Source organism: Penicillium odoratum (assembly GCF_028828045.1).
Source record: "Penicillium odoratum strain IBT 22623 chromosome Unknown utg000002l_segment0_segment0, whole genome shotgun sequence".
In the NCBI taxonomy this organism is placed as follows: Eukaryota; Fungi; Ascomycota; class Eurotiomycetes; order Eurotiales; family Aspergillaceae; genus Penicillium; species Penicillium odoratum.
This window is the reverse complement of record NW_026643144.1, coordinates 352,916-378,463: the sequence shown is the minus strand read 5'-3', so window position 1 is coordinate 378,463 and position 25,548 is coordinate 352,916. Positions and strand designations below refer to the sequence as shown.

General features: G+C 47.3%; 8 protein-coding genes across 8 annotated transcripts; 2 read left to right on the top strand and 6 right to left on the bottom strand.

Annotated features, from left to right (window-relative positions):
* Positions 1-890: 890 nt before the first annotated feature.
* N7520_002185 (Rab family GTPase) lies at positions 891-1,895 on the bottom strand (the record flags this gene model as incomplete). The annotated part of the gene is made up of 2 exons (XM_057136120.1): positions 891-1,801; positions 1,850-1,895. The coding sequence occupies 2 exons, from the start codon at positions 1,893-1,895 to the stop codon at positions 891-893; spliced, it is 957 nt and encodes a 318-aa protein (XP_056998806.1).
* Positions 1,896-2,530: 635 nt separating this feature from the next.
* N7520_002184 (Sugar transporter STL1) lies at positions 2,531-4,141 on the bottom strand (the record flags this gene model as incomplete). The annotated part of the gene is made up of 1 exon (XM_057136119.1): positions 2,531-4,141. One exon carries the CDS (start codon positions 4,139-4,141, stop codon positions 2,531-2,533), a length of 1,611 nt encoding a protein of 536 aa, XP_056998805.1.
* Positions 4,142-7,499: 3,358 nt separating this feature from the next.
* Positions 7,500-10,244, bottom strand: N7520_002183 (beta-glucosidase; the record flags this gene model as incomplete). The annotated part of the gene is made up of 3 exons (XM_057136118.1): positions 7,500-8,132; positions 8,183-9,452; positions 9,505-10,244. 3 exons carry the CDS (start codon positions 10,242-10,244, stop codon positions 7,500-7,502), a joined length of 2,643 nt encoding a protein of 880 aa, XP_056998804.1.
* Positions 10,245-10,601: 357 nt separating this feature from the next.
* On the bottom strand, positions 10,602-12,602 carry N7520_002182 (transcription factor domain-containing protein; the record flags this gene model as incomplete). The annotated part of the gene is made up of 6 exons (XM_057136117.1): positions 10,602-11,061; positions 11,109-11,357; positions 11,410-11,575; positions 11,627-11,681; positions 11,811-12,270; positions 12,343-12,602. 6 exons carry the CDS (start codon positions 12,600-12,602, stop codon positions 10,602-10,604), a joined length of 1,650 nt encoding a protein of 549 aa, XP_056998803.1.
* A 968-nt stretch (positions 12,603-13,570) lies between these two features.
* On the bottom strand, positions 13,571-14,556 carry N7520_002181 (glycoside hydrolase family 128 protein; the record flags this gene model as incomplete). The annotated part of the gene is made up of 2 exons (XM_057136116.1): positions 13,571-14,177; positions 14,234-14,556. 2 exons carry the CDS (start codon positions 14,554-14,556, stop codon positions 13,571-13,573), a joined length of 930 nt encoding a protein of 309 aa, XP_056998802.1.
* An 881-nt stretch (positions 14,557-15,437) lies between these two features.
* On the bottom strand, positions 15,438-15,658 carry N7520_002180 (uncharacterized protein; the record flags this gene model as incomplete). The annotated part of the gene is made up of 2 exons (XM_057136115.1): positions 15,438-15,482; positions 15,512-15,658. 2 exons carry the CDS (start codon positions 15,656-15,658, stop codon positions 15,438-15,440), a joined length of 192 nt encoding a protein of 63 aa, XP_056998801.1.
* Positions 15,659-15,846: 188 nt separating this feature from the next.
* N7520_002179 (exo-beta-1-3-glucanase) lies at positions 15,847-18,880 on the top strand (the record flags this gene model as incomplete). Its single annotated transcript, XM_057136114.1, has 6 exons — positions 15,847-16,087; positions 16,137-16,955; positions 17,007-18,216; positions 18,272-18,364; positions 18,430-18,623; positions 18,678-18,880. 6 exons carry the CDS (start codon positions 15,847-15,849, stop codon positions 18,878-18,880), a joined length of 2,760 nt encoding a protein of 919 aa, XP_056998800.1.
* Positions 18,881-23,019: 4,139 nt separating this feature from the next.
* N7520_002178 (sugar porter family MFS transporter) lies at positions 23,020-24,588 on the top strand (the record flags this gene model as incomplete). Its single annotated transcript, XM_057136113.1, has 1 exon — positions 23,020-24,588. One exon carries the CDS (start codon positions 23,020-23,022, stop codon positions 24,586-24,588), a length of 1,569 nt encoding a protein of 522 aa, XP_056998799.1.
* Positions 24,589-25,548: the final 960 nt, after the last annotated feature.

Genomic DNA, 25,548 nt, shown 5'->3' with positions numbered 1-25,548 from the left:
GGAATTTAGTACTAATAGTTGACGCCAAGACGCCAAGCCTCGTATAAGCCTGATGAAATATCGAATTCTGGTGGACTTATGTTAGTCGACATTGTAATTGAGCAGATTGTGTCGGTCATTCCCTCTAGCCTCGTGCCAGAGCTATGTAGACATGGAGATTTCCAACCCGACCACGCACCTTGGCAGTATTCCGAGCAATTTTCTATATATCTTTCTTGTTGGTGCAACCGAGATCGCTGACAACATGGTGAGTGGAACCGGCTGTGGTGGCTATTTATATAGACTAGAGATACCTGGTAGAATGTACTGCATGCAGGTCTTGCCTTATAAACTATATCATAAACAAAGGAATACGACGCCCAGTGTGCTAGAGGTGGCGAACGTCATCGTCTTTCATAAATGAGTGTGTGTTCGTCAGAATAAGAAGCGTGCCTAGGTGAGGGGTTGCAGCTGCACCCAGGGCGAATTCCAATAAGCCTAGACATGCATCTACTCTGATATTCATGCTCTAAGTGGCAGGTTACCCCAGATTTACAATCTACTATACTCCACTAGGCCCACAGGTTGTGACGGATCCATAAGAGGACCATGGGATCGATGCTGCTCCATACTACACGTCATTCTGGAAGTGTGGATACATGACTCGACTGACTACTGTAAACATTGGAAATCGTCAAGCATCGTATATCATTGATTAAGAACTGCATATCCTCGATCTGGTCTCTGTATCAGACCGAAAAATCACGAACATGCCTATATTAGGCTGTATGAATCACATACAAGTAAATCAAACGCCTGCATGCAAATGCAAAAAAAAGCCCCTAGGATATCAAAAACAAACCAACCAACCCAAAAGAAGAGAAAAAGACACAGAGATAAAGCATATCATATCAGCAGCACCGGCCCCGTCGTCTCGCCTCCTCCATAACCTGCACTTCCTCCGCCTCCCCAGGAGTAGGCGTAGGAAGCCCCAACCAACTCCTCCGTTTATCCCCATATCCAAGCCGAAAACTGCCCGTCCCATCCACACTCGGCGTAAAAGGACTAGGAAGTCCAAGACCGGACATCGCACTCAAAGCATCAGCATCACGCTTATTCCGCTGCTCCACCAACTTCCGCGTAATAACACGAAAAACCTCCTCAATCCCCTCCCCATCCTTCGCCGAGATCTCATGACAACAGTCCCACCCAATCTCCTGCCCCCAAAATGCCGAGCTGCGCTTACTATCCGGACTCTGCAAGGCACCAGTCGACATCCCCGCTGCACTCCCCACACTTCCAGCCGTATTCGCATTCGAGCCAAACACCCCACCACCGAATCCGAGTCCCATCCCTAACCCCCCAGCTGTTGGTGGTGGTGTCGACGCGTGCGACGGATACAGTTGCTCAGCCACGTATGCGATCGTTCGCTCGAACGGGACACGCCTTTTGGAAGGCTCCACCGCAACGATATCCGACTTCGTTCCAACAACATGAATCACCAGCGGCGGGGTATCGTCGTCGCTTTCTGATCCGAGATTCTTTCTCAACTCGCGGAGCCAGCCGGCCATTTCCTCAAAGGAGTTTTCATCGGTGATGTCATAGCAGAGGAGGCACGCGTGTGCGCCACGGTAATAAAGTCGCGAGATACTGCGGAATCGTTCCTGGCCTGCTGTGTCCCAGATTTGGAGACGGACTGTGGTGTCGGATGTTGTGTCAAGGACGCGTTTTGTTACGAACGAGGCGCCGACGGTTGAGGTTATTGTGCCTGGGTTGAAGGCGTTGCGGACGTAGCGGTGGACGAGGGAGGTTTTCCCGACTCCTAGGAGTTGTTAGTTTGCTTTAGCGTGTGATTTGGTGGGGTATGTACCTTGTGCGCCTAAGACGACGATTTTAGCCTCGAGGGAGGAGCTCATGGCGCGGGGTTGAAGTGGGGGCGGGTGATTGTGAGCATGGTCTAAATTCAGATATGTAGTAGATAGGAGATATGGGAGAAATAAGATATTCGCGTAGATTTATGATATTTGATTGAAATATGAAATGAGAGATGTGAATAAACAAAGGAAAGTTCCAGTCAGAGTTCGTGTTGGAAACCTTGGAAGGCAACCTGGGGACCAGGCGGGATCAGCCGACCTGAATTTGGTCACTCCTTACGCGTTTATGCAAGTCATTTTTGACGCAAGTTATGACTCACTTGACATATGCAGGGATGGAATACTATTGACAGGTTTGGTATTTGTTTGAACAGAAATAAATATTTGAATCGTAAATCTATATCTTAGCAGCACATATACATGACATCATGAAAATCCCATGCCCGACCGAAATAAACCAGTAAACCCAGACATGGACATGAACTCATTACTGTACTTAGAAAAGCAAACAATGGGTATAAAGATGGGGCTCCAGGTGATCTGAAACATGATCAAAGTAAAAACAAACAAAACAAGCAATCGCCTGTCATGGGATAGCAATCTAATATGCACATCGGTTAGTGCAATGGCAAAGCCAACGCACAGAGCTGTCATCCAGATGATTCGATAAGGAGAATCTAGTCCTCGTTGATAGTGGCAGTGCGGACCTCCTCCTCATGGTTCTCGTCGGAACTGGAGTTGGGGTTACCCTTCTCAAGGTCCTCAGGGTGACCGAGATCACCGAAGCCGTACTCAAGTGCCTTCTCCTCAACCTGAGCATCAGTGAGCCTGGGCAGCTCACGAGCAGCCTTGACGTAGCTGATCTTCTCGCAGTAGCCCTTGGCGAAAATAATGTCAATCTCCTCAAGGCTGCGACCAGCGGTCTCGGGGTAGAAGAAGTACATAACGGGGATGAAGACGGCGTTCCAAGCAGCGAAGAAGAGGTAAGTTCCCCAACCGATGTTAGAGATCAAAACGGGAGTGATCATGACGACGGTGAAGTTGAACAGCCAGTTGGAGCAGGTGGAGACAGCGTTGGCCTTGGCACGAGTGCGGATGGGCGAGATCTCGGCGGGGTACAGCCATGGCAGAGGGAGCATCGTGGCACCGAAGACAGCCATGTATAAGAAGAGACCGAAGACCGCACCCTTGGCGGGGCCGGTGGTTCCAGGAATCAAGCAGGCGAAGACGATGATCATGGCGATCATCTGGCCGGTCATACCACCGAGGAAGAGCTTGCGGCGACCGATCTTCTCAATGAAGAACCAGGAGAAGGTGGCGAACAGGGCGTAGACAATCATATTAACACCGGAAAGAATGTCGGACATGAATGTATCCATGTTCAGCGAGTCCTCCATCAGTACAGGCAAGTAGTAGATAACAGCGTTGCAACCAGACAGCTGCTGGGCGATCTGGGAAGAGGATCCGATGAGCATGCGACGGAAGTGCTGAGTACGACCGCCAGTGAGGAGATCACGGTAGCCAGCGCCCTCAGCGACACCAGCGGCTTCGATAGACTCCATAACGAGCTGCTTCTGGAGCTGGGTTTCCTCGTCCTCAATCTCCAAGCCAGCAAGGGCAGCGAGTGCGTACTCACCCTCGTGAACCTTGCCACGGGAAATAAGGTAACGAGGGGAGTCGGGCAAGAAGTACATGCCGATGACGATGATGAGACCGAAGACGATCTGGAAGGCAATAGGGAAACGCCAGGTGAGGCCGGGAGGACCGTAAGAGGCACCAAAGTCGATCCAGTAGGCGATACACGTACCAATGGCGATGATACCACCCTCGATACAGATCAGCAGACCACGGTTGCTGGTACGCGAGCACTCAGCCTGGTAGGTAGGGATAGTTGAGGTGTTCATGCCGTTACCAATACCGGTAATAACACGACCGAACATAAATTGCAGCAAAGGGATATGACCGGGGAAGGAGGTAACCTGAATCAAAACACCGATGATCATGATGGTAGCACCAAGCATGACCATGCGACGACGACCAAGCCGATCGGCAGTGAATAGAGCAAACATAGCACCGAACAAACATCCGGCCTCATAAACGGCAGTAATCAAGGCCTGCATGACGCTGTCATTCTTGGCCGCAGTAAAGACGTCGTCGAAGTCGGTGGCATTGATGATACCCGACATGACACCCTGATCATAACCGAACAGCAAGAAACCCATAGTGGCAATGGTCGATACGGCCAGCGACAGTTTCCTGCCGGACATGCCTGCGAAAGAAGGCGCCATCTTGTGAAATTATTAAGATTAGATCTTAGTCCAGAAAGATGACTCCTAGTGGGTATACACGTGGGACGATATAGAGAAAAGTGGAGGAGATAAAAAAGAAAACAACGAGGGAAGGGGGAGATATTTGAATGTCTCTGCGACCTACGAAAATGGCAAAGAGATGCAATCGTGGGTCTTCTCCATCCTCTTTTCCCCGTGTCTCAGCCTGGACGCACTCCGATAGAAAATGCACTAGAAAAAAGAAAATTACATATAAAAAAAAAGATAATACTTGGATCCCGAGCCGAGTGCGTATCCAACCTGGGACTTTATCTCCACCTACCAATTCCTTTGTCAAATAGAATTCTCAATGGTGGGGCCAAGCTTCCGGATGCATCAATAATGATGGATTTAAGCATTTCCGACGACTCCACCGGTGCGTGGTGGTTTGCGTCCCTGATGACATCAGAATCAAAACCAGAAAGCAGAGATTTTAGTTGAAAGAATTGATTGGTTTCGTCTAAGTCATATTGAGGCCCGCAATGACGAGAGAGAAAACGATCTAGAAATGTTGTATAAGTTACAAGGTCTATGTATGTATTGGGTAGACTAACGAATGAATTTGCTTTGCCGTACGTAAGGAGGCATACACACAGGTTCTTCTATCCCTTCGCTACCAAATATTACCAAGTTTAAACCATTCGAACCATTCTCAAACGGCTATGGTATCATCCGGACAAAGCCCCAACGCAGAGATCTTTATCTCAGTGACGTCGGGGCTACACTAAGATTTCTATGACAAGATGCATAAGAGGATCTTTTTCAACAGCCCTGATAGGCTCAATAGTGGATTATGCGGTGTAACGGCCGAGGGGAAAGAGGGGGATGTCCGATAAAGACAGTACAGTAAGAGGGGTCGGGAAAGTGCTCGGGATGCCGTCACCGTCTTTCCCGAATAAGAGTGGCCGGCACCAATGATGCAAGAATGCGCCGTATGCAAACTAGCGTCTTCTTCGAATCAGTGGATCTCACAACCCACTTTGGATCAAGAAAATAAGAACTTCTCTGTTTTAATTAAGGCAGGTAAGCGGCTCTTGTCTCCCCAGATCTCAAACTTGGAGACTGGGGTAGACCTATACTACACTCTGTACATATGAGCAACCCGATTCCAACTTTCGGCTTCACCCTATTAACCATCCTTTTTTGGAGCATTTTCTAGATTTTATCTCGTCGAAAAAAATCCTCGGTCATTTCCCGTCATGGCTCCACGAATCATGGCTCCGATCGAATAGCGGAGTCGGAAAAAACAATGCCCAATTCCTTTTTACCGTTTAACTCACAGGCCGACCCACGTCATCCCGACCGGGGAGGGCGCGACAATGAAAAGTCAAGTGGGATACCCGTTAGGCATCACGGAAACTCCGCTGATGATGTATGAGGCGCGCTTTTCACCCATCAAATGATTCTAGAAGGAATCCAGAGAATTTCATGTCATGGTCTGATCCAGTGAAGAGTTTTCACGAAATCTATTCCGATACGCGACTACGTAGCGCGGGGATTCGTCTAACCACGTCCCGAACTAACCAGATCTAGGGTCTGGAATGATTGCATTGCGCGTCTCTAATCTCCAATGTGACTGTGCCGCCTGATGTTCAGGGGAAGCGACATTCATGAGCCAATGAGCTTGGCCTGGTGGATGCACGACGAGGACCGACGTTTGCATTGTACTCGATCGTACGTCCGTACTGATGTCTACAGGTACTATCCGCCCCAAATTTTCGATTTGCTGCCTTAATAGTGCAGATAAAAGTAACATTGTGCATGGGATTAGGAAGTGACGCGGATGAAATCAGAATCAAGATTCTTCTTTTCGTTCCCGCTGTGTCGATCTCACCCAAAGTCATTCCAGGATGGGAAGGTCTGCCGTGTAAAATGTTCACGGAACTACTGTATGGAAATACTGTGTGGTAGAAATATCCATAGTCAGTACGATTCATATTTATTAGACATTAAATGTGTCGTCCATATAAACGCATATACGACCATGAGCCACTGATGTAAACCCAGGAAAAACGCCACAGCCGGTGCAAGTACCATCTTTCCTAAAACCATAACCCCGTAAAGTCGATATGTGGGAGTCTCGGAAAGCCCCGGCATCGATGTAGAAAGTCTCCGAATTCTGCATCAGTGGCTAACTCCATGCAAGTTGCGGAGTACCTGCGATACCGATATCTAATTTTTCATTGACCATGGTAAATCAATGATTACCTTGAATTTTATGAACATGATTAAGATCTTTGGCTGACCATGAGGCTTAGCACCAGGGATCGGCAAGTGGCGTCCGTCAGCCAAGAGATGATTAACTTCGGGTGGGAACTAGGTGATCTCAACCGTAGAACCTGTGGTTCATGAACTAAGTTTCAAAATTCATGGTTGAAGATAAAGTGGTTATAGCCAGATCCATTCAATGTACAGGAAGGAAAGGAACGTCAATCAGTCTTTGCGGCCTCAGGCAGAGGGCTTATGTGAGCAAATCTGACTCAGGCAGAACATTCTTAGGCTCGCGATTCCTTCCTCAATTACATATACTCGTCAAAGGGGTGAGTGCACGAGTATACCGGAGAATGTCTGGCAACTCTTGGCTTTCCCTTTCGGATTTAGTGTTCACCCCTTGCCGCTTTTTGCTCACTGTAAAACTGAGCACCAGGTAGTAATCCGAGCACCACACTACCTACTCCTCAGCTTATGTAGGTCTAATATTATACGTGATTTTCATAATGTATGTAGGATTCCTTGGTATTTCGTGGTAAGATACAGCTTTTATCACTTTATAAATTACACATGACTAACGTTTCTCACTGTCACACGGTCATATGCCGCACCCCAAAACACACGGTAAAGGCTGATTTAACAATCCAATATATTAATAACCACTTCCTTGTCCTATTCAATTACTTGCCGATTGACATAGATAAGCATTATTGAGAGTATGTATCGATTTCGAATAAGTTGAACATTTCTATTATCGCAGTCCCTAAGATCACATCTAGGACCTGGTGAGATATATGTGTTCCGATCACCAAAACATGAAATTTCCCAAAACTCCCAAAAGGGACTAGATATCATATAGAAATATTAAGACCTCAGAAAACTCTTATAGACCACTATTCTCGTGATAATGAGCTGTAATTTTTCACATAAAATATATGTTCTGGGGACTTGGCAATGGGGCCGCATTTGCCGAACCTACTACTGACCTAAGGAGAGGGAGAGGGAGATGAAAAAGAAGTTACTAGTTCTATCTAATCCACAAACAGGCAAGCAATGGTGGATGACTAAGCAGTTTGAGAGGCTTCAGCACAATTTCCAGTTTATGATACTATCTGCACTTTCCGTTGACATCTTCATGCCGATATTCAGGAATAATATCAGGTTTAGGCAAACCATTCCATCTTCTAGTCCGGCAAATCACAAGTCCTGCCGAGAGTACATTTTGCTCACCCGACCCAACGACAGTGACAGTATACTCTCCCGCCTCACTCAGCCAGCTAGACAATCTCTCGTCCCAGAAACTGGTAGCCAGAGTCATTGGGATAACGATCACGACTTTCTGTCTCTGGCCCTGTTGCAGTTTGACCTTTTTAAACCCCTTGAGCTCTCTCACAGGTCGAGAAATGCTGGCTTCTGTAGGTGGTGAAATGTATACCTGGACAGTTTCTGCGCCACTACAGGGCCCAATATTCTCCACTGTGACTGACACTTCCAACACTTCTTCTTTGATATTGTCATGAGCCTTCAATGGCTGTGAAATAGCTAGCCCCGAAACACGGAATTTCGTATAGGAGAGACCATGACCGAAGGGGAAAAGAGGCTTCACTTTCACCTTATCATAGTAGCGATAACCGACGTAGATATCCTCGCTGTACAACACTCTTCCTGCTTCTGATCTATATGAAAGGTACGCTGGGTTCTGCTCGATAAACTCTGGGAAGCTGAGAGGAAGTTTGCCAGACTTGAAGACACATTAGCCAGTGTATAATGCGGAACCCGTTTAATACTCACCGGATTCACATTCCCAAAAATGATATCCGCAATACCATTTCCCGTTTCGTTCCCACCATACCACGCATGAAGAAGGGCCTTAACGTCCTGAGCCCAAGGCAATGTCACAGGAGTTCCACTCTGCACAACAACTGTAGCTTTGGGTTGGACAGCGAGAATCCTTTGAACCAGCTGATCTGACATTGGCGGGAGATCCATGTGTGGGCGGTCGAATCCTTCGCTTTCCCATTCCCCGCTCAGCCCAACACACACAACAACTTGGTCGAATTGAGCTGCCAGATTAACGGCCTCTTGAATGGCATGTTCTGCGTCGATTCGTTTGCATCCTCCCACTCGCAGCCCACCTGGTCCAAAGGACACGACTCCATGCAATTTCAGATTTGAAGTTGGTGCAGTTCCGTAGTCGACCAGAATATTGTACCGTTTATTTGCTTCGAGGTACTTCGAGCCGCATTCCTCTGGAGTCCCGATGCCAAAAAATGACGTCCCCTGTCGCTGATTGTTCTTGTTGTCAACAACCTTCTCGCCATCGATGAAGAGCTCTCCGGTACCCGCTACCGTAAGACCAAAGTCATATATCCCACTTTCTGTGGTCTCGAAGATCCCTTCCATGGTAACGTAGTAGAGGTCGGAGTGAACTTCTGGATGCTTATAGTCCATCAAAAACGCAGAGCTGCTCTTCATGTGCAGAGTGTCTACCGCTTTTCTGCTTTTGTTGGAAGAAGGCTCGGTAAAAACACGGAATATGTACCCAGGTCGACCATCTTCAGTTTTCAGTTGGTCGCCTAGAAGTGGTAGCTCTTTGTGGCCATACACTCCCTGTGAGAAAAAAACACCCCCAGTACAGCTGCTCTTGATTCCCTCTAGGGGTGTAATGGCATAATACCCGGGCAGAGCGGCAGAGCCTCCACCACAGTATGTCGCAATGTTGGCGTTCGGACCGATCACGAGAGTTCTCTTAGTGGAATCCAGGGGAAGAATCTGATCATCGTTCTTCAGAAGAACAATTGACTCGGCAGCTGCCCTACGGAGTAATGCTCGATCTTCGGGCAGGTTCCGCTGAATTTCAGCTGCATTCTCAGGAATTCCCGAGCTGGACGTCTGCTTTACGAGCTCTAAAACACTGCGGACCCGATCATTGATAGTCCTCTCCAAGACTTTATTGGATGTGATGGCATGTACCAAGCCTGATCCCCGAAATCGAGATGGGCCAGGCATTTCAAGATCCAGCCCGGCATTGAGAGCCTCAGACACGCTATAGGTGCCGAACCTGTTTTGGTCAATAATAGAGCTTGAAGATTTGATGAAGAGTAGCGACGTACCAATCGCTAATGATGAGTCCTTTATAATTCCATTCCTTCCGAACGACATCCTGGAGCAAGTCAGGGCTCTCGCTAGCGTGGCATCCGTTGACCTTATTGTACGATGTCATCAGGGCCTGAGGATTGGCGCCCGTAATGACGAGCTGAAACGGAAGTAGATATATCTCACGTAGAGCACGCTCAGTGACAAGCGCATTGACAGCAACACGCTCATGCTCCTGATCGTTGCACACAAGATGCTTTGGCGTCGGAATGACATTCTCAGTCTGTATACCCAAACAATAACTGGTGGCCAAGGATCCTGAGAGTACAGGATCCTCTGAGAAAGATTCAAACCCGCGACCTCCCAACGGACTTCGTTGGATATTAATCGTCGGTCCTAGGAGGACATGGGCCCCCTTTGCCTTGCATTCCTGACCAAGAAGCTTTCCAAGGGAGAATATGAGCTCGGTGTCGAAGGTCGCGCCTAGTGCTGTGCCGCAGGGTAAACAGGCGGAAGGGACTCCATTGAAAAAGCGAGTGCCCCGAACACCATTTGGTCCATCTGACATGCGAATTGAAGGGATGCCGAGGCGCGGGATTGCTGTTGTGTGCCAGCCATCGATTCCTGCGGGTCTGATGAGCTGGGGAAGCTTGAGCCTGGATAGCCTGGGCTGGATTTGGGACAAACCTGAAAGTAACGAGACCTTCTCGTTTAGGGATAGCTCCGAGAGCACATGTTCGACGTCAATCGCCGACATGATTGATGGACGAACAGTATATGAGACAGGTGAAAGAAGAAAGAGAATAAGAAACACTCCAGCTGGGAGACCACATTTTTATGGCAAAAGAGTCTCTAGCTTTCTTTAGTAATGTGAACTTTGAACATCTCGGTGTTATGGAGCATCGCGGAGTGTCGGACTTGCGCTATTAGAGTGGAGCCAACATCACGGGCCAGGCTGCACCCCCCCCCCCAGAACTTCCAGCTGATAAGACTATTAGAAGAAAAAAGCAGTCGCGTTTGTGCCGTTATGATTGGCCTGATGTGATACATTGCTGCTTGCCTTATTTGAACAAACGTGTTCGAAAAGAAATGAGATACACATAGCAACCGCGACCTAATTTGCCCTCGCCTGCAGCAACACTTGCACAATATTGAGCAAACCCATTATATCATTCGACTCATCCTTCCAGAATTCCAACATCCGAGTAACATCTAGTACCGCTCCCTCCCAGCCCATTGGCAGAAAACACACGAGATTCACACTGCGCTCAGCAGCGAGTAACACTATCGCACTCCTGGCACATGACCGAAGCATGAGCCATGTTCCGTGATGCCGATGGTAAAATCCCGTCCGATTCTGCTGTATCCTATCTACACAGACCTTGAGCGCTTTGTGAAGGAAACTATTGCTGGTTCTGTCGCCTCGGCCATGTATTGCTTCGACCAAAAAATGCCAGTACATTGTCTCTTGGCAGTCAAGGAGATGACCACTGAGAATAAATCGGAAGGGCTCATATTGGTCTGTATATGCGTTGTCTGCATCTGGGGCTAGTGCCTCTGGTAGTGATCGCAGCCTAGGCTTTGTTAATTGATGCCTTGTTGAATCCAAGATATTACTCACCATCCGTCTGCTTGCTCCTCGAAGTCAAGGATTACAGATTCAAGATGAGACTTTGAGGTAACATCGTGGGGTTGGTAAAGATAGCTCAAAATGCGATTCTCCAATCTCCGCAAAGCGATCTCAGCGAGATAGAAGTACCACGCCGCTTCATCTCTAGACTTGAGTTCTTCTGGAGGGGATGGGAAGAAGGTAGGATATTTCAGACCTAGAAAATTCTTTTGGTAAAGATTCAATTCGAGTCGTACCTCACTATCGAGAAATGTTAGGCATACCCTCATAGTTCAGAATTTGGACTACCTACAGCTCAGACTTCAGACAGGTCCAGTATACTCTCTGTTTCGTCTCCCACGCATCTTCATGGCAGTCATTTGAGCGGAGGATAGAGAAGCCTTCACAGCATGCAAGTGCTTGCACAAACATCCTCCATGCCTGCACCGCCCGCAAAGATGTCATTAGATATACACCCGCTAGGAAGAAGCATTGTACCTCTACTACGCCGCCCCTGCAAAGCAACATACCCATTCGCTTCTGGGCAGCAAGGAAATACGCTTCGCCTTGGAGGAACTCCTTGGACTGGCGAAACAAATTAGAATCTACGCCTTGCCCATCCCTTACAAAAGGCGTTGCGATAGAACCGTTGGCATATATAAGAAGCTGGTATTATATGAGTTTGGTATATGAGAAAAGGGTTATGACACTCACCAACAAACAGGACATCGCATCCCACCCAATACCATTTAATCGGACAGATCTCACATATTCGTTGATGTCCTCTTCCTTTAGCGTGGGATTGAAAATATGGACATTATCGAAGAAGCTCCGAACGAGATGGTCTGCTGCATGAAGGTCAAGGTCGATGGAAAATTGCAGGTCCGGTTTTATCGTGTTCTCGTCAGATGGAGATAATACATCGAGTCGCGGGTCGAATTCATGGTCATCGAAAACAGGCCATTTCAGAACCTCCTCAATGTTGATGAAAGATGGTTCCCATTGTGTCCCATGCTCAAGCCCAGATGACCAAATTGCATTGGGACTGCTAGATGGCGAAGTAGAAGGGAATACATGAGAGAGAGCCGCTTGAGGTGGATCATTTCCCTTGGTCTGGATCAAGGCTTCCAGATCGTCGATCCGTTTTAGGATAGCCAGGCTTGCTGAATCAAATCTGTCGCTTGATTAGTTGAAATCTTGTTTCCAGAAATTCGATGACAACATCCATTGCTTATGCGGCACTTACGTCGATAAACACATCTGTTGGTAGGAGCATTTCGCCCCGAGTCGTACACACGATGCACACGATGGCCGGGTATTATCGCACTTCGTCCGCTTGATACGACACGTCTGACAGGCTTGACTAGCTCGCTTCCGGGGGTAAGTCGCGGCTGCGCGGGCATGTTTTCGTTTCGGGCCATCCGGCTTGTCGGCAGGTGAGGTAGGATATTCCATCTTGGAAGCTGAGACCTGTGGGGGCATCTCAGACCGGTAGTTTGATTCCATCAGAATACAGGATTGGTCTGATCACTGGCACCTTCCATACCGGCCAGAAAGTAAAATAAGTATTCAGCGGAGATTCGGAGGAGAAGAGAGGGTGCCCTGATCATTCTCGTATTTGCGCTTTGGTCTCGTAGGGCGCACAATGTCTTTTCTACCCTGAAACGGTTAGAGCAGATTCTGTATATTAGCATGGGGAAATTTGGTGGTATTTGCCATATCGGCTGATTGGCATCTTCCCCAGACGGGAGCAAAAATACCCGGGGATGCTACTGCGGGGAAAATGGTGCAAATCCGAAACTAAACCCGAACTGGCCCATAAACCGACGACTTGGAACTAGGTCGTAATTAACGACCGGTGTTAGGACGCCATATTGTGCTAGCCGAGGCGGAATTGCGGATCCACAAGACACTGCCGCACCCGGTCGTTTATCTGAAATCTCACATCGGTTTCTGCAGAGTTCAATCAGAGCAGCGAAAGAAAATGCTCAAGGACTGGGCGGACTGGGCCTGCAAATGTCTTGAGAGCGGAGAGTGAAGCAAAATATTTAGAATTCGGTCCCCCTGTCCCGTAAGCATTCTATGCTAAATCATCCCAAGTCTAATGCCGCGGTAGCAAGAGTTGAGATAGTACCTCATTCCGATTGAAATTAGTCCTACTACAATGTTACCGCAGGTCGCACTGAGCTTGGGAGTGCCTCCAGGCGTCGTGGCACAATGTATTTTTACAGTTATTCTCGATTTCCTTAATCAATACATACTTCACCGACGTTTCCTCGCTCCGCCACCTATTCGAAGAATATTTCAGGGGGAGAACGTGGATATTATTTGTGTCCAGAAAAAGCCATATCGCGACCAAGAAGTCACATTCGGCATGGAACGCCACTGTCTGCAAATCATAGATTCTGATGATCTTGATACATAACGATCATTGTACCACCAATTCGCCCATCTCATACGATTGATGTCAATCCTCAGGTCGTTGCATACGCCACCCCGATATCCGACAGCCCATTGCCTGCGTCATTTACGAGATAATCGGGAAACACTCCAAAGTATGCATAACGCTGTACATAACTTTGCTCATCCAACCATGGAAGCACCTGCTGCAAAAAATCTATCTGCTGCGCATCCGACCCATAGCACTCAAACTCTGTGATCCAGATTGGCAGATTCAGCGTCTGATATGCGTCTGTAACGTTGCCCTGGAACCAGTCGGCACCGCTCTGTCCATTGCCTGGGTCGCAGTCTTGGTACCAGTGAATGGCAGCAAAGTCGAAGTGGCATCCAGTGCAGTTTTGTAAGAAATACTCCGTCCATTGAGCCGAGTCATAGTTGCCTCCGGAGGAAGAGCCGACATTGTTCCACAGAACATTTGGCATACCGATCTTGACTTTCCCGGAGAACGGCTCCATGTATGTCTGATATCCCGCAGCTGCATTAGCAGGCAGAATATCAGAAGAGCCCGAATAGGTCAGGTCTGGCTCGTTGAAGCCGAGAATGTTCATGGTGCCTTCCGTATCGACTGCGGCAGTCCAGTCGGGATCAGAACCGCCGGGGAGGCCCCAAAGCATGGGAACACTGTGTCACGCTGTCAGCATCTGCCTTATCCTGGAGATAGCTGCTGGCAACTATACAATTCAAAGTCCGAATCTAGGCCCCAGGATGGATAACCCCAGTCATAACCCCAAGAAATCTTAGGGTACCCCGCGAAGAGATTTGCGTAAGAGGCATTGTTGTCTGGGTTGTTGTTATTGTATGCTAGTCCACGCTTCGCGACAGTGGTGGCAGCAGACCGCTTTGTAGTATCGGAATGGCTTGAGTGGCCTTTAAAGTTCACCCATTTGGAATAGTTATGAAGCACTTTATTGACGATGGCCTCCACCGCAGGGATCTCAAACTGCTCACCAACCGTGAGTAGCGGCAGAATAATGAGCACAATTGCACGCGTGAGAATCATTGCTGAAGGCAGTCAAGAATTGATAATCAAATTGTCCCGGTAATGGAAGGAATCAGATCAAGCAAGAAGGAGGCAAGCAGACTTATACACAAAGGCCATCACCTGCTTCCTTCATGCCTTATCTTGTTAGTCCGTTCTCAACTTGGTATTAGAGTTTCCTGCTTATTTGCTGCTTTGAATAATTTTGCAGGCCCGACGCAGGATAGCTAGAAGCAAAGAACCCGCGGAGTGTCGGGCAAGCCTCATTTGACCGTCTCTGGCTGGTTGAATGTCATGAAAACCCGGAAATCCGCAAAGCATCCTATTTGGGTAAATGACACCTAGAGCCCGGTCAATGCGCGGATTTGCAGACTGTTTAGAATAGGTGTGAAGCTTTCGCTTCAATTTGATATCAGGAGCATTCGGTAAAACGAATCAATGTAACACAGTTTAGTGTGATGTTTGAACATCATTGGCGAGGGCGAGAAGAGGGGAAAGCAAAATAAACATTGATATGCTAGGAAGTGGAGCGGCCGTGATCTAGTCATGCAGGGGCATGCAGTTATATTGCTCTAGAAGACCGGCAATTACCCGCATGCGACGTCAGGAAACGCGGGGAAAGCCTACCACGAGACTTCTTTTTCTCCACTCCAGATCCTTGTACCTGTCATTTCCCTAGTTTTTGAGTTTGGGAGGGTGCCATCTGCCCAACCATTCCGCATAAGCTGCGCCTGAAAAATTACTGAAGAAACGCTCAGACACTCTGTGGATCATTTCCAGGCCGAGTTGGGGATATCTTGAAATGGCCCTGAACTGAATCTGTACCCTGCAGGGTAAAATTGTCTATCAAGCGCAGAATTTGCCCTTGTTCGCCCAAAATTATTGCAAAAAACTTCGTTACTCTAAGCTTCCGAAATTCCGCACCAGTATACTTTCCACATCGCATGCTGTGATAAAATTGGCTTAGATTGCTTACATGCCGGTTGCCTGCTGCTGCCGGCCGGTAAGTTTGGATGGCTTCCTCATAGACCCTGGCGCTAGAGGGCCAGAGGGACTCGTCTCCGATGAAATGAGACGATGGCTGCCAGATTGGCTCGGGTTTTTGGGAATTGGTCACAGTCATGGCAAGGTATCATTTTGTGGCTGCCCGATATCTCCTCCGAATTTCTTAGAATGACCGCGATTGGCTCTTAGTCATAAATTCAATTAATTATCGCGAATACCACATATAAGAGCCATGATGTTTCCCTACTATAAGTGATATGGAATCTAAGCAATCTTCCGGGCACCAGCACTTCTCATTCTTCCATTATGTTACCCCACAAAGTTGCCCTGTTTGCCCTCTTCGGTGTGGCATTGGCAGTTCCTATGGAAAAGAGAAGCTCTAGCTGGTCTTTCTTGGGCTGCTATACGGATAACGTCTCGGAAAGAACCCTCGTGGAGGGTATTCCTGCCCCTGGAGGGGCGACCAATATGACCGTCCAGAATTGCCAGACCGGCTGTCAAGCTTTGGGTTTTACTCTAGCTGGGTTAGAGTACGCCGATGAATGCTGTAAGTCCCATTGTCCAGTCAGATCCACAGAACCTAATTGGGCCATAAGACTGTGGCAATGCCCTGCAGAATGGCGGCGGTCCGGCCCCCGATGGAAGTACCGGCTGCGATATGGCGTGTGCTGGGAATTCTGCCGAAATTTGTGGAGGGCCAAATCGCCTGGATCTGTACCAATATGGCAATGCTGTAGCCACCACTACATCTATCACCACGGCCGTGTCATCCACTCAGGCCACCACGAACGCCACATCTACAGGGTCGTCCAATTACTGGTACGAGAATATTGAACACCAGGGGATTTCTGCCTTTGGGCCCTCTGGATATACGGTCTATCGAAATGTCAAGGACTATGGTGCCACGGGTAAAACCCACCATCTCGACTGGATTCGGATCAAAGCTAAATTCTTTTCGCTAGGAAACGGGGTGACTGACGATACCGCGGCCATCAACGCTGCTATCAGCGATGGCGGTCGTTGCGGTGAGGGCTGTTCATCCAGCACCACCACTCCGGCAGTTGTATATTTCCCCGCGGGAACCTATTTGATCTGCTCCTCCATTATAGACCAGTATAACACCATTTTGCTGGGGAATCCGAACAGCCTACCGACGATAAAAGCTAGCTCTAGCTTTTCTGGCTTTGGCCTGATCGATGGAGACAAATACTATACTGCATCACTCAATTGGGGCTCAACAAATGTCTTTTACCGCCAAGTGCGTAATTTCATCCTAGACATGACGAGCATCCCAGCTACCTCCTCGGCTACTGGAATCCACTGGCCCACGGCCCAGGCAACGAGTCTGCAAAATCTCATATTCCAGATGAGCTCGGCATCAGGCACGCAGCACGTCGGTGTTTTTTGTGAATCAGGTGCGGTGGCCATATATGCTTTTGGGACTATATCACTAATACATCTGACAGGTTCCGCTGGTTTCCTCACCGATTTAACTTTCAATGGCGGCTTATATGGCATCCAGGTTGGCAATCAGCAATTCACTATGCGCAATTTGGTTTTCAACAACTGCGTCACCGCTATTAATCAGCTGTGGGACTGGGGCTGGGTGTATCAAGGAATCACCATAAACAACTGCCAGACTGGTATTGACATGTCCGCGGGCGGTTCCTCCGACCAGGCAGTGGGCTCAGTCATTCTTGTGGACAGCACCATCACCAATACTCCAGTGGGATTGCTGACAGCATTTACTGAGACCGTGGCCAATAATGTGGCCAACGGCAGTCTCATTATTGACAACAGTATCTTCAATAATGTCCCAAATATTGTCAAGTCTACCTCCGCAGGAACTGTTCTGGCAGGCAGCAGCGGCAGTGTGACGGTAGCTGGTTGGGGTGAGGGCAACAGCTACACCACTTCAGGCCACACACGTTTCCAGGGCTCCTTTACTCCAATCACTCGATCTTCAGCACTCCTTAGTGGCTCCCAATACTACGTTCGATCCAAACCCCAGTATGGTTCCCTTGCGGCCTCATCTTTCCAGAGCGTGCGCAGTGCGGGTGCAACTGGCAACGGGGTCACAGATGATACGAGCGCGTTACAAAGCGTGATCAACAGTGCCACGGCGGCTGGGCAAGTGGTGTTCTTTGATGCTGGTACATACAAAGTCACCAGCACGTTGCTAATTCCCCCCGGGGCAAAATTGGTCGGCGAGGCATATTCAGTAATCATGTCCAGCGGCAGCTACTTTAACAACATCAACTCCCCCCAGCCGGTGGTTCGCGTGGGTACCGCTGGACAAGCTGGCCAGGTTGAATGGTCCGACATGATTGTAAGCACACAGGGTGCTCAGCCTGGGGCCGTTCTGATCGAATGGAACTTGGCTGCCTCCGGGACTCCCTCGGGGATCTGGGATGTCCACGCCCGCATCGGAGGATTCACAGGCTCCGATTTGCAGGTGGCTCAGTGTGAAAAGACTCCCTCCAGTACTTCTATTAACTCAGCATGTATCGCCGCCTACATGACTCTGCATGTGACAGCATCAGCCTCAAACCTCTACCTGGAGAATGTGTGGCTGTGGACCGCAGATCACGACATCGATGACGCCTCAAATACCCAAATTACCGTTTACAATGGGCGCGGTCTCTACATTGAAAGTACCGCCGGAACATTCTGGCTGTACGGTTTACCTTCACTTGTTTGTTTATTGACGTAATGAGCTAATAATGTATAGAGTCGGAACTTCGGTCGAACACCACACCTTGTATCAGTACCAGCTGGCCAATACTCGGGACGTTTACATGGGTTTCATCCAGACGGAGACACCGTATGTTTTTATTGCTTTTGATCTTTTCAGTCCCAAAGCAACAGCAATTAACACTTCGGATGCAGCTATTATCAACCCAACCCTCCAGCGCCCGCACCGTTCACTGTGGTATCTTCATTGAATGACCCTAGCTTTTCTACTTCTTGCTCTGGCCAGTCAGCAAACTGCAATGACGCATGGGGTCTCCGAATTGTGAGCTCCGACAACATCTTTGTGTACGGAGCAGGACTATATTCCTTCTTTAACAACTACGACGGCAGTAGGCTAAACCCTTCCCTTCAGACTTGGTACATAAATGCTAACCCTAGACTAGCTTGCAATGCCCAGAATGGCCCCGAGAATTGCCAACCAAATATTTTCGACTTGGAAGGTAGTGTTGAATCAATCGAGGTCTACTGTTTAAGCACCGTCGGTGTGCAAAACATGATCAGCCAAAACGGCCAATCTCTGGCGCTTTCTAGTAATAACGTTGATGTTTTTACTGACACCATTTCCCTGTTCCAAATTGCGGCTTAGGATTAGTTCAATGTCGGAGTTTTCCTGAATCACCAATTCATCAAAGTCTTCTTATACACCACGAGAACTGAGTTTGCTTAAAAAAAGAAAAATCAAAAAAAGAAGAAATCTTGCTCCTCGCGCAGGTTGAATCCCCCTATGACGATGCAAGGAGGAACACTCTATTTTGATCAGCTTAATTTGGGAACTCTCCCTATTTCACTATTGAAACCCCCAAGTTTAAGTAACTAGCCAGTCAGATGGGCACAGTATCAGGGTTGAGTAGACCGTAGCCGTGTGATGAATTGAGGCACATGCTCATTTTTTCGCATTGAAAAGAAGTCCGCGACTCTCCACCAAAAGAGCCAAATAAAGGTGAAGGCCCACTGATGATGTCTAATTACCGAACCGCACAAATGTAGTGACCCTTCAGATACGTCTTTCAGCAGCGTAGCCGACCCCAGGTCTTATTACCAAGCGGTCTGAAAGTAAAGTCTGGTAGAAAGCATTCTGTTCTTTCCACAGAAAAATGAGTGGATGCACACTTACTCAGGCCAATCGGAGCTGCAATTCTCACAAGCTACGTAAAATGCTTGAGAACGACGTATATGCTTGAAGAAATACTTATTGGTTCTAGGAGAGTAATGACAGTTCTGTCGGTGTCCCTGGTGTCGCTAACGTGAAGTCCGGTTGCGCGGGCGACCCGGTTGAGCGAGCGACCCCACCAAAAATCCACTTCCATATTAATACGTCTTCTTCAACCATAACAAGAATGCCCCCTGAGCGCTCCGATAAGAAAAAAAAGCTAATAGAGCAGGAGGGTCGTCTTTTATTAGCTATAAAAGCTATAAAAGATGGTAAATATCCCTCTGCTGCGGCTGCTGCACGATCCTTTGATATCCCTGTCTCAACTTTGAAGGCACGGATTAATGGGCGTGAATCTGCTACTGAAAAGCGACACAATCGCTTTATTTTCACCGAAATTGAGGAAGGATCGATTGAAAAATGGCTACTGGATATGGATTCTAGAGGGGCAGCTCTTACTTTGCCTATGTTGCGAGATATGGCTAATCTGCTACTTTATGCCCGAAAAACTACGCCCTCTACTGTGGGTAATCATTGGCCTGCTGAATTTATCAAACGACGCCCAAATCTCTCTACTCGATTCTCTCGCAAATACGACTATCAGAGAGCCCTTTCAGAAGACCCTAGAATCATTAAACCATGGTTTGATTTGGTGCAAAAAACAATTGAAAAGTGGGGTATTGTCTCGGACGATATCTTTAACTTTGATGAGAGTGGTTTTGCTATGGGTATCGGCGCAACACAAAAGATTATCACTTCTGCAGAATACCACGGGAAAAGAGCTCTTTTACAAGCCGGAAATCGCGAGTGGGTAACCATAATCGAGTGTATTCGAGCTTCTGGAAGTATTATGCCTCCACTCTTCATTTTCAAGGGAAAAAAGTTTCCAGAGCATCTACGCCCTTATCTCCTTTTAAACCAAAAAGGAACTCATCTGACTATGAGTGAAAATGGCTGGACTACTAATACAATTGGTTTATGGTGGTTAAAACATCATTTTATCCCAAATATTGGGACAAGAGTAGGAAAATATTGCCTATTAGTCCTCGATGGTCATGGGAGTCATTTGACCCCCGAATTTGACCAAGTTTGTGAAGAAAACCAGATTATTGCAATCCGTATGCCTCCGCATGCTTCTCATCTTTTACAAACTTTGGATGTGGGTTGTTTTTCAGTTTTGAAGAAGCTTTATGGAGGAGCTGTTTCAACTTTGATGCGGAATGGAGTAAACTCTATTGATAAGGAAGATTTCCTTGAACTTATCGCAGATGCGAGAATAGGTGCTTTTAAGACTTCTACTATACAGAATAGCTTTTTAGCTACTGGATTAGCACCATTTGATGCTAATAAGGTCTTGGAAAAGCTAAATGTGCACCTGGATTCCCTTCCTCCGATAGAGATCCTCTCTCAGCGACCACCTTCTTCTGGCAGTGATAGTGATCCAAATACTCTCTGGACTCTCTCAAAATTCACAAAATCACAATCTCGGATCAAAAAAGGTCTAGAATCCTCATCTTCAATCCTTTCTTCACCAACAAAAAGGGAGATAAAGAAGTCGTACGATATGACTATCAAAGTGGTCCACCACCATATTTTTCTCCAGAATCGCTGTGCCCAATTAGAGGCTACCAATAAGAAACAGACCAAAAAGAGAGCGACCATACCTAAGTTTATTACCCAGAGAGGCATCTTCGGGGGTCTAGAGGGTGGTGAAGATGATGTGGTCTATAAGGATGAAGATGAAAGCAAAGATATATATTTGCCAGAGGTATCTACAAATACGGTTGTTGAGCCTACTTTACCTTCTATGCCTTCGGTTCGGCGGCAGGTGACATGTTCTGGGTGTGGGAAAAAAGGGCATACATATACTTATTGCCCTACTCGCTTTAAATAATAAAATCTATATTGTTTTTGTGGTTTTATTCGTCATTAGAAATTGGTGATTTTTGAAAAGTTGGTGGGGTCGCCCGACCGGTAGTGACGCCCGCCCGACCGTGAATCACGTTAGTCAGGATCCGCACATAAGAACTGTGGTTCGAGGGCGGGTAATAATTCAGACAATTACACGATCGAGTACGGACCCTATTGGTCGATAAAATACGTCCGTTTACGTGAGCCGACACCTGGGTCATATCATGTGACCTGAGCAGCGCTGGCATCCCGTTTAGGACTAGCTTAGTTTTGGGTCTGGGGGCATATCCTCTAGATCTTCTGCTCCTTCTCTCTTTTCTCCCCCCATACCCAATATCACATACGTTTTGTGTGAAGCTGTCAGCCTACATATTGTAGTCATCTTCCATCTTCCCCGCTTGGGGCCTATTGGCGCCAAGAAGTTCTTATCAGAAGAATGTCATAAACACGGTGTATTATTATGCCACATATTTGATAAGTGTTGCCCGACCCTACTGTGAAGGGTTTAAAGTGGAAAAAGAGCGCGTCGTGCATGGGAAAATTTAAAAGAAGAGCGTATTGTCCAAAGGAATTTAGAGAATGGCAGTATAAGAGTTGAACTATCTGGGATATCTACAGTTCAGTTGCAAGAACCTGTGTCCCGAGAAGCTCTTCTTAACAATCTATGTAGTACTTGGTGAAGCGTCTTTCACCTAAATCCCTCTTTGCAAGTTGATGACTCTCTAGGCATTTGATTCAAGAAGCAGAGGGAGTTCAGAATGACTCATCCCCATACTGGCGGCACGAATAATTTCCACGTGGCTCGGGTATCATTTCACTTTGTCCTTCCGAGGGGACCTGAATGACATGCTTGGGTGGCCCCATTCCGGAATTAAATTGCAGATGCACAAGAACGTCTTCTGTGGTGATCGCTAGTCGACAAATGAGATCGGGAACTTCTTGCTGTCCAAAAGGCAGGTACTCGATTGTAACTAAGATAATTTGAACGTCTCCATGGGGGTTGAAACATAGTCTCATGTCTAGCAGGTCCCATGTAGCAATCAAGGAGCAGAGACCGGGGCGCATACTGTATTTAAAGTTCAGCGGAATCTCGGAGAAGGATAGAGACTCCCTTTATTCCTGCTTTAGTCTCAGTACGCCCAGGATGGGTTTGCGCTTTCTCTCAATCCGGTCAGTGACTACCTGTCAATATGGGGAACTTTGATTCTATTCGCCACGCCATTTGACGAAGTCTCTAAGACCCTCTTTTTTTCTCTTCCCCAGATTGGGAACACATTTCAGTTTGCGGGGCAAATCATCTCGGCTTGCTCGAGAGCTGACACTAGTCTAGAACTGGAGATTCATCCGACGGTCAGATCTTGTCGGCCCATTACAAGTGGCCCGTGCTAACACCCCCCACAACAATAGGTTCAAAGGTCTTCAGGGTTTTCTCGCAAGCGATATAGACTAATTTTCATTTTTATAGTCTGTAGCACAAAATTGGAAGACTAAACCCAAGAGTTGAGTCAAGCCATTCAAGCCTCAGTGGCATCTTCGTTGCGGAATCACGGATATATGCGATGGGAAAGTGATATAAAGGGTCAGAATCACGGCAATCCCAGCTTTCCTCGACATGTCAAAAATCCTCCTATCTTTCATATTTAACAGGTAGACCCGTGATCAACATGGCCCATCACGATGAGAAGCCAACGACTGAAGTTCGCGATCATCCCGTTGATATCCCAAGTGAATGGAACCTGCAACGCGTCTTACCAAATACCGACAGGCCGTGGTATAAGCAGCGCCATCTTTTGCTCCTCAATCTTGGGATGATCATTCCCTATCTCTCATCTACCACCAATGGTTATGATGGATCTATGCTCAACGGTCTGCAGTCGATGTCACAGTGGCAAACGTTCTTTGGCAATCCAACTGGCACCCGCTTGGGCTCACTTTCCAATGGTGTGATATTTGGTCAGATCATCGCATTTCCAATTGCTCCTTGGCTCTGTGATCACACCGGCCGAAGGTTTCCTATCTTCATCGGATCGGCATTCCTAGTCATAGGAGCCATTCTTCAATGTGCCGCCCAGAACTATGCTATGTTCTTGGTCTCCCGAATGGTGATTGGGTTCGGTGGTTTGATCGCTGTTGAAGCATCGCCAATGCTAGTCAGTGAACTAGCGTATCCGACTCATCGACCTGTGTTAGTCGGCTATTATAACAACCTGTGGTACCTTGGGTCATTGCTCGCTGCATGGATCACATATGGAACCTATTTTATGGGCCCTAATATCTCATGGGCCTGGCGCATTCCCTCTCTTCTTCAGGGATTCTTTCCTTTGTTGCAAGTTATCTTTGTCTATCTTCTTCCTGAGTCGCCGCGTTACCTCGTGCAGAAAGATCGTTATGACGAAGCCCGTAAGGTGCTGACGAAGTACCACGCCGGTGGAGACGAGAACTCGCCACTAGTGGACTTTGAGATGCAAGAGATCATTTTGACCATCCAAGCCTCGAAAGAAACTAAGTCTGGATATCGAAAGTTTCTAAGCACACGGGGTAACCTGCATCGGCTTTTGATCATTATTGCAGTGCCTTGCATGATGCAGCTCTCGGGAAATGGTCTGATTGCATATTACCTACATCTTATCCTCAACTCGATTGGATTCACCTCAGATCCCCAACAGCTCCGAATCAACGGGGGCTTGGCAGTGTTCAACTTCGGAGTCTCGATCATCCTGTCCTCATTCATGGAAGCTGCCGGTCGGCGACGGCTATTCCTGATTTCGACGATGGGGATGTTGGCTTGCTACGTGATATGGACAGCTCTTTCCGCAATCAACCAACAGAGAGGCTTTAATGACACCGGTCTGGGCACTGGCGTCATCGTAATGATATTTATGTATCAGCTCTTCTACAACGCCGGTCTCAACGGGCCGCCCTGGGTCTATGTTACCGAAGTACTTCCTACGCATCTTCGTGCTAAAGGAACTAATATCATGCAAATCGCTTCGACATGTGTCATTCTATTCAATGGTTATGCGAACCCCATTGCAATGGATGCAATCAGCTGGAAGTATTACATTGTTTACTGCTGTGTGATTGCTGCTGAGTTCGTGCTTGTCTATTTCTGCTTCCCTGAGACTAAGGGTCATAGTTTGGAAGAGGTTGCCTTGATTTTTGATGGAGAGAAGGCTTTCGGTGAAGTCTCTGAGAAAGACTCTGGTGAGAAACCGAACTTGGGTGAAGCTTGAGTGACTCATGGGATTGCAACCTTGTCGAAGAAGCTATTTGAATGCCTACCTGTATCTTTTCAGCTGAATGGAAACTTGAATACGAAGGGCATTATGTTTGTTGCAGAATACCATTGATGAAAACGTAGGTCTGCGAGGCGGATCGCTGCTGATCTCGTCGTTACGGTCGCATGGAATATTACCGGTAGTGGTGGCTCTGATAAAGCTGTTCATAGCCTAACGTTATTCTAGTAGTTCCCTTGAATATAGTAGATCTATTTATACTTCTTTAGGTCCAGTAGGCCTAACTAGACCTCATTAAAAACGTTTTGAGGGCCGGAACCTCCAGCCCTCAGCTCAACCCGTAGCGGGTTGAGGGTTGGAGTTACCTACCCTCACCCGACCCTTAACCCGCAGAGGGCCGCCCGCATGCGGCCCTTATCAACCTGTATTTGCATAAAAAAAGTTGATCTTTCCCAGTTTGGACACATAATCTTGCTAAGTTATCCTGATAAAATACTGTTCTTTTATTTTTTTCTGGTTTCTATCTCTATGTCTACTTTATTCTTCTGTTGATATTAACGAACCCTAGGAGATTAAGTTGTATTATAGTAAATTACTATAGGTAGTAAGGAAGTTACACTTTTAGTCTACTATTATAAAGATGGGGTTGATAATTTTGAATATTGCGAACATTTGAAGCCTGTTACTTGAAGTTGAAGAAGTATATACCCGTGTATCATCTGCTTAATCCTAGTAATACCCTCTTTAAGTTTTAAATATAATATTAGAATTACTGTTTCCAATACTGATAATAGTTCTATATTTTACTAATTAATAGTATTAGATTGTATAGGGCACATTAATAAAGTATTGGCACTAGTATAAAGGGAGTGGTTTTATTGGGGTTGCCTCACAATGCCTGTAGCCTCACCATGTCTGTAGCCTCACGTGATATCTACACCGACATTTCCGAGGGCC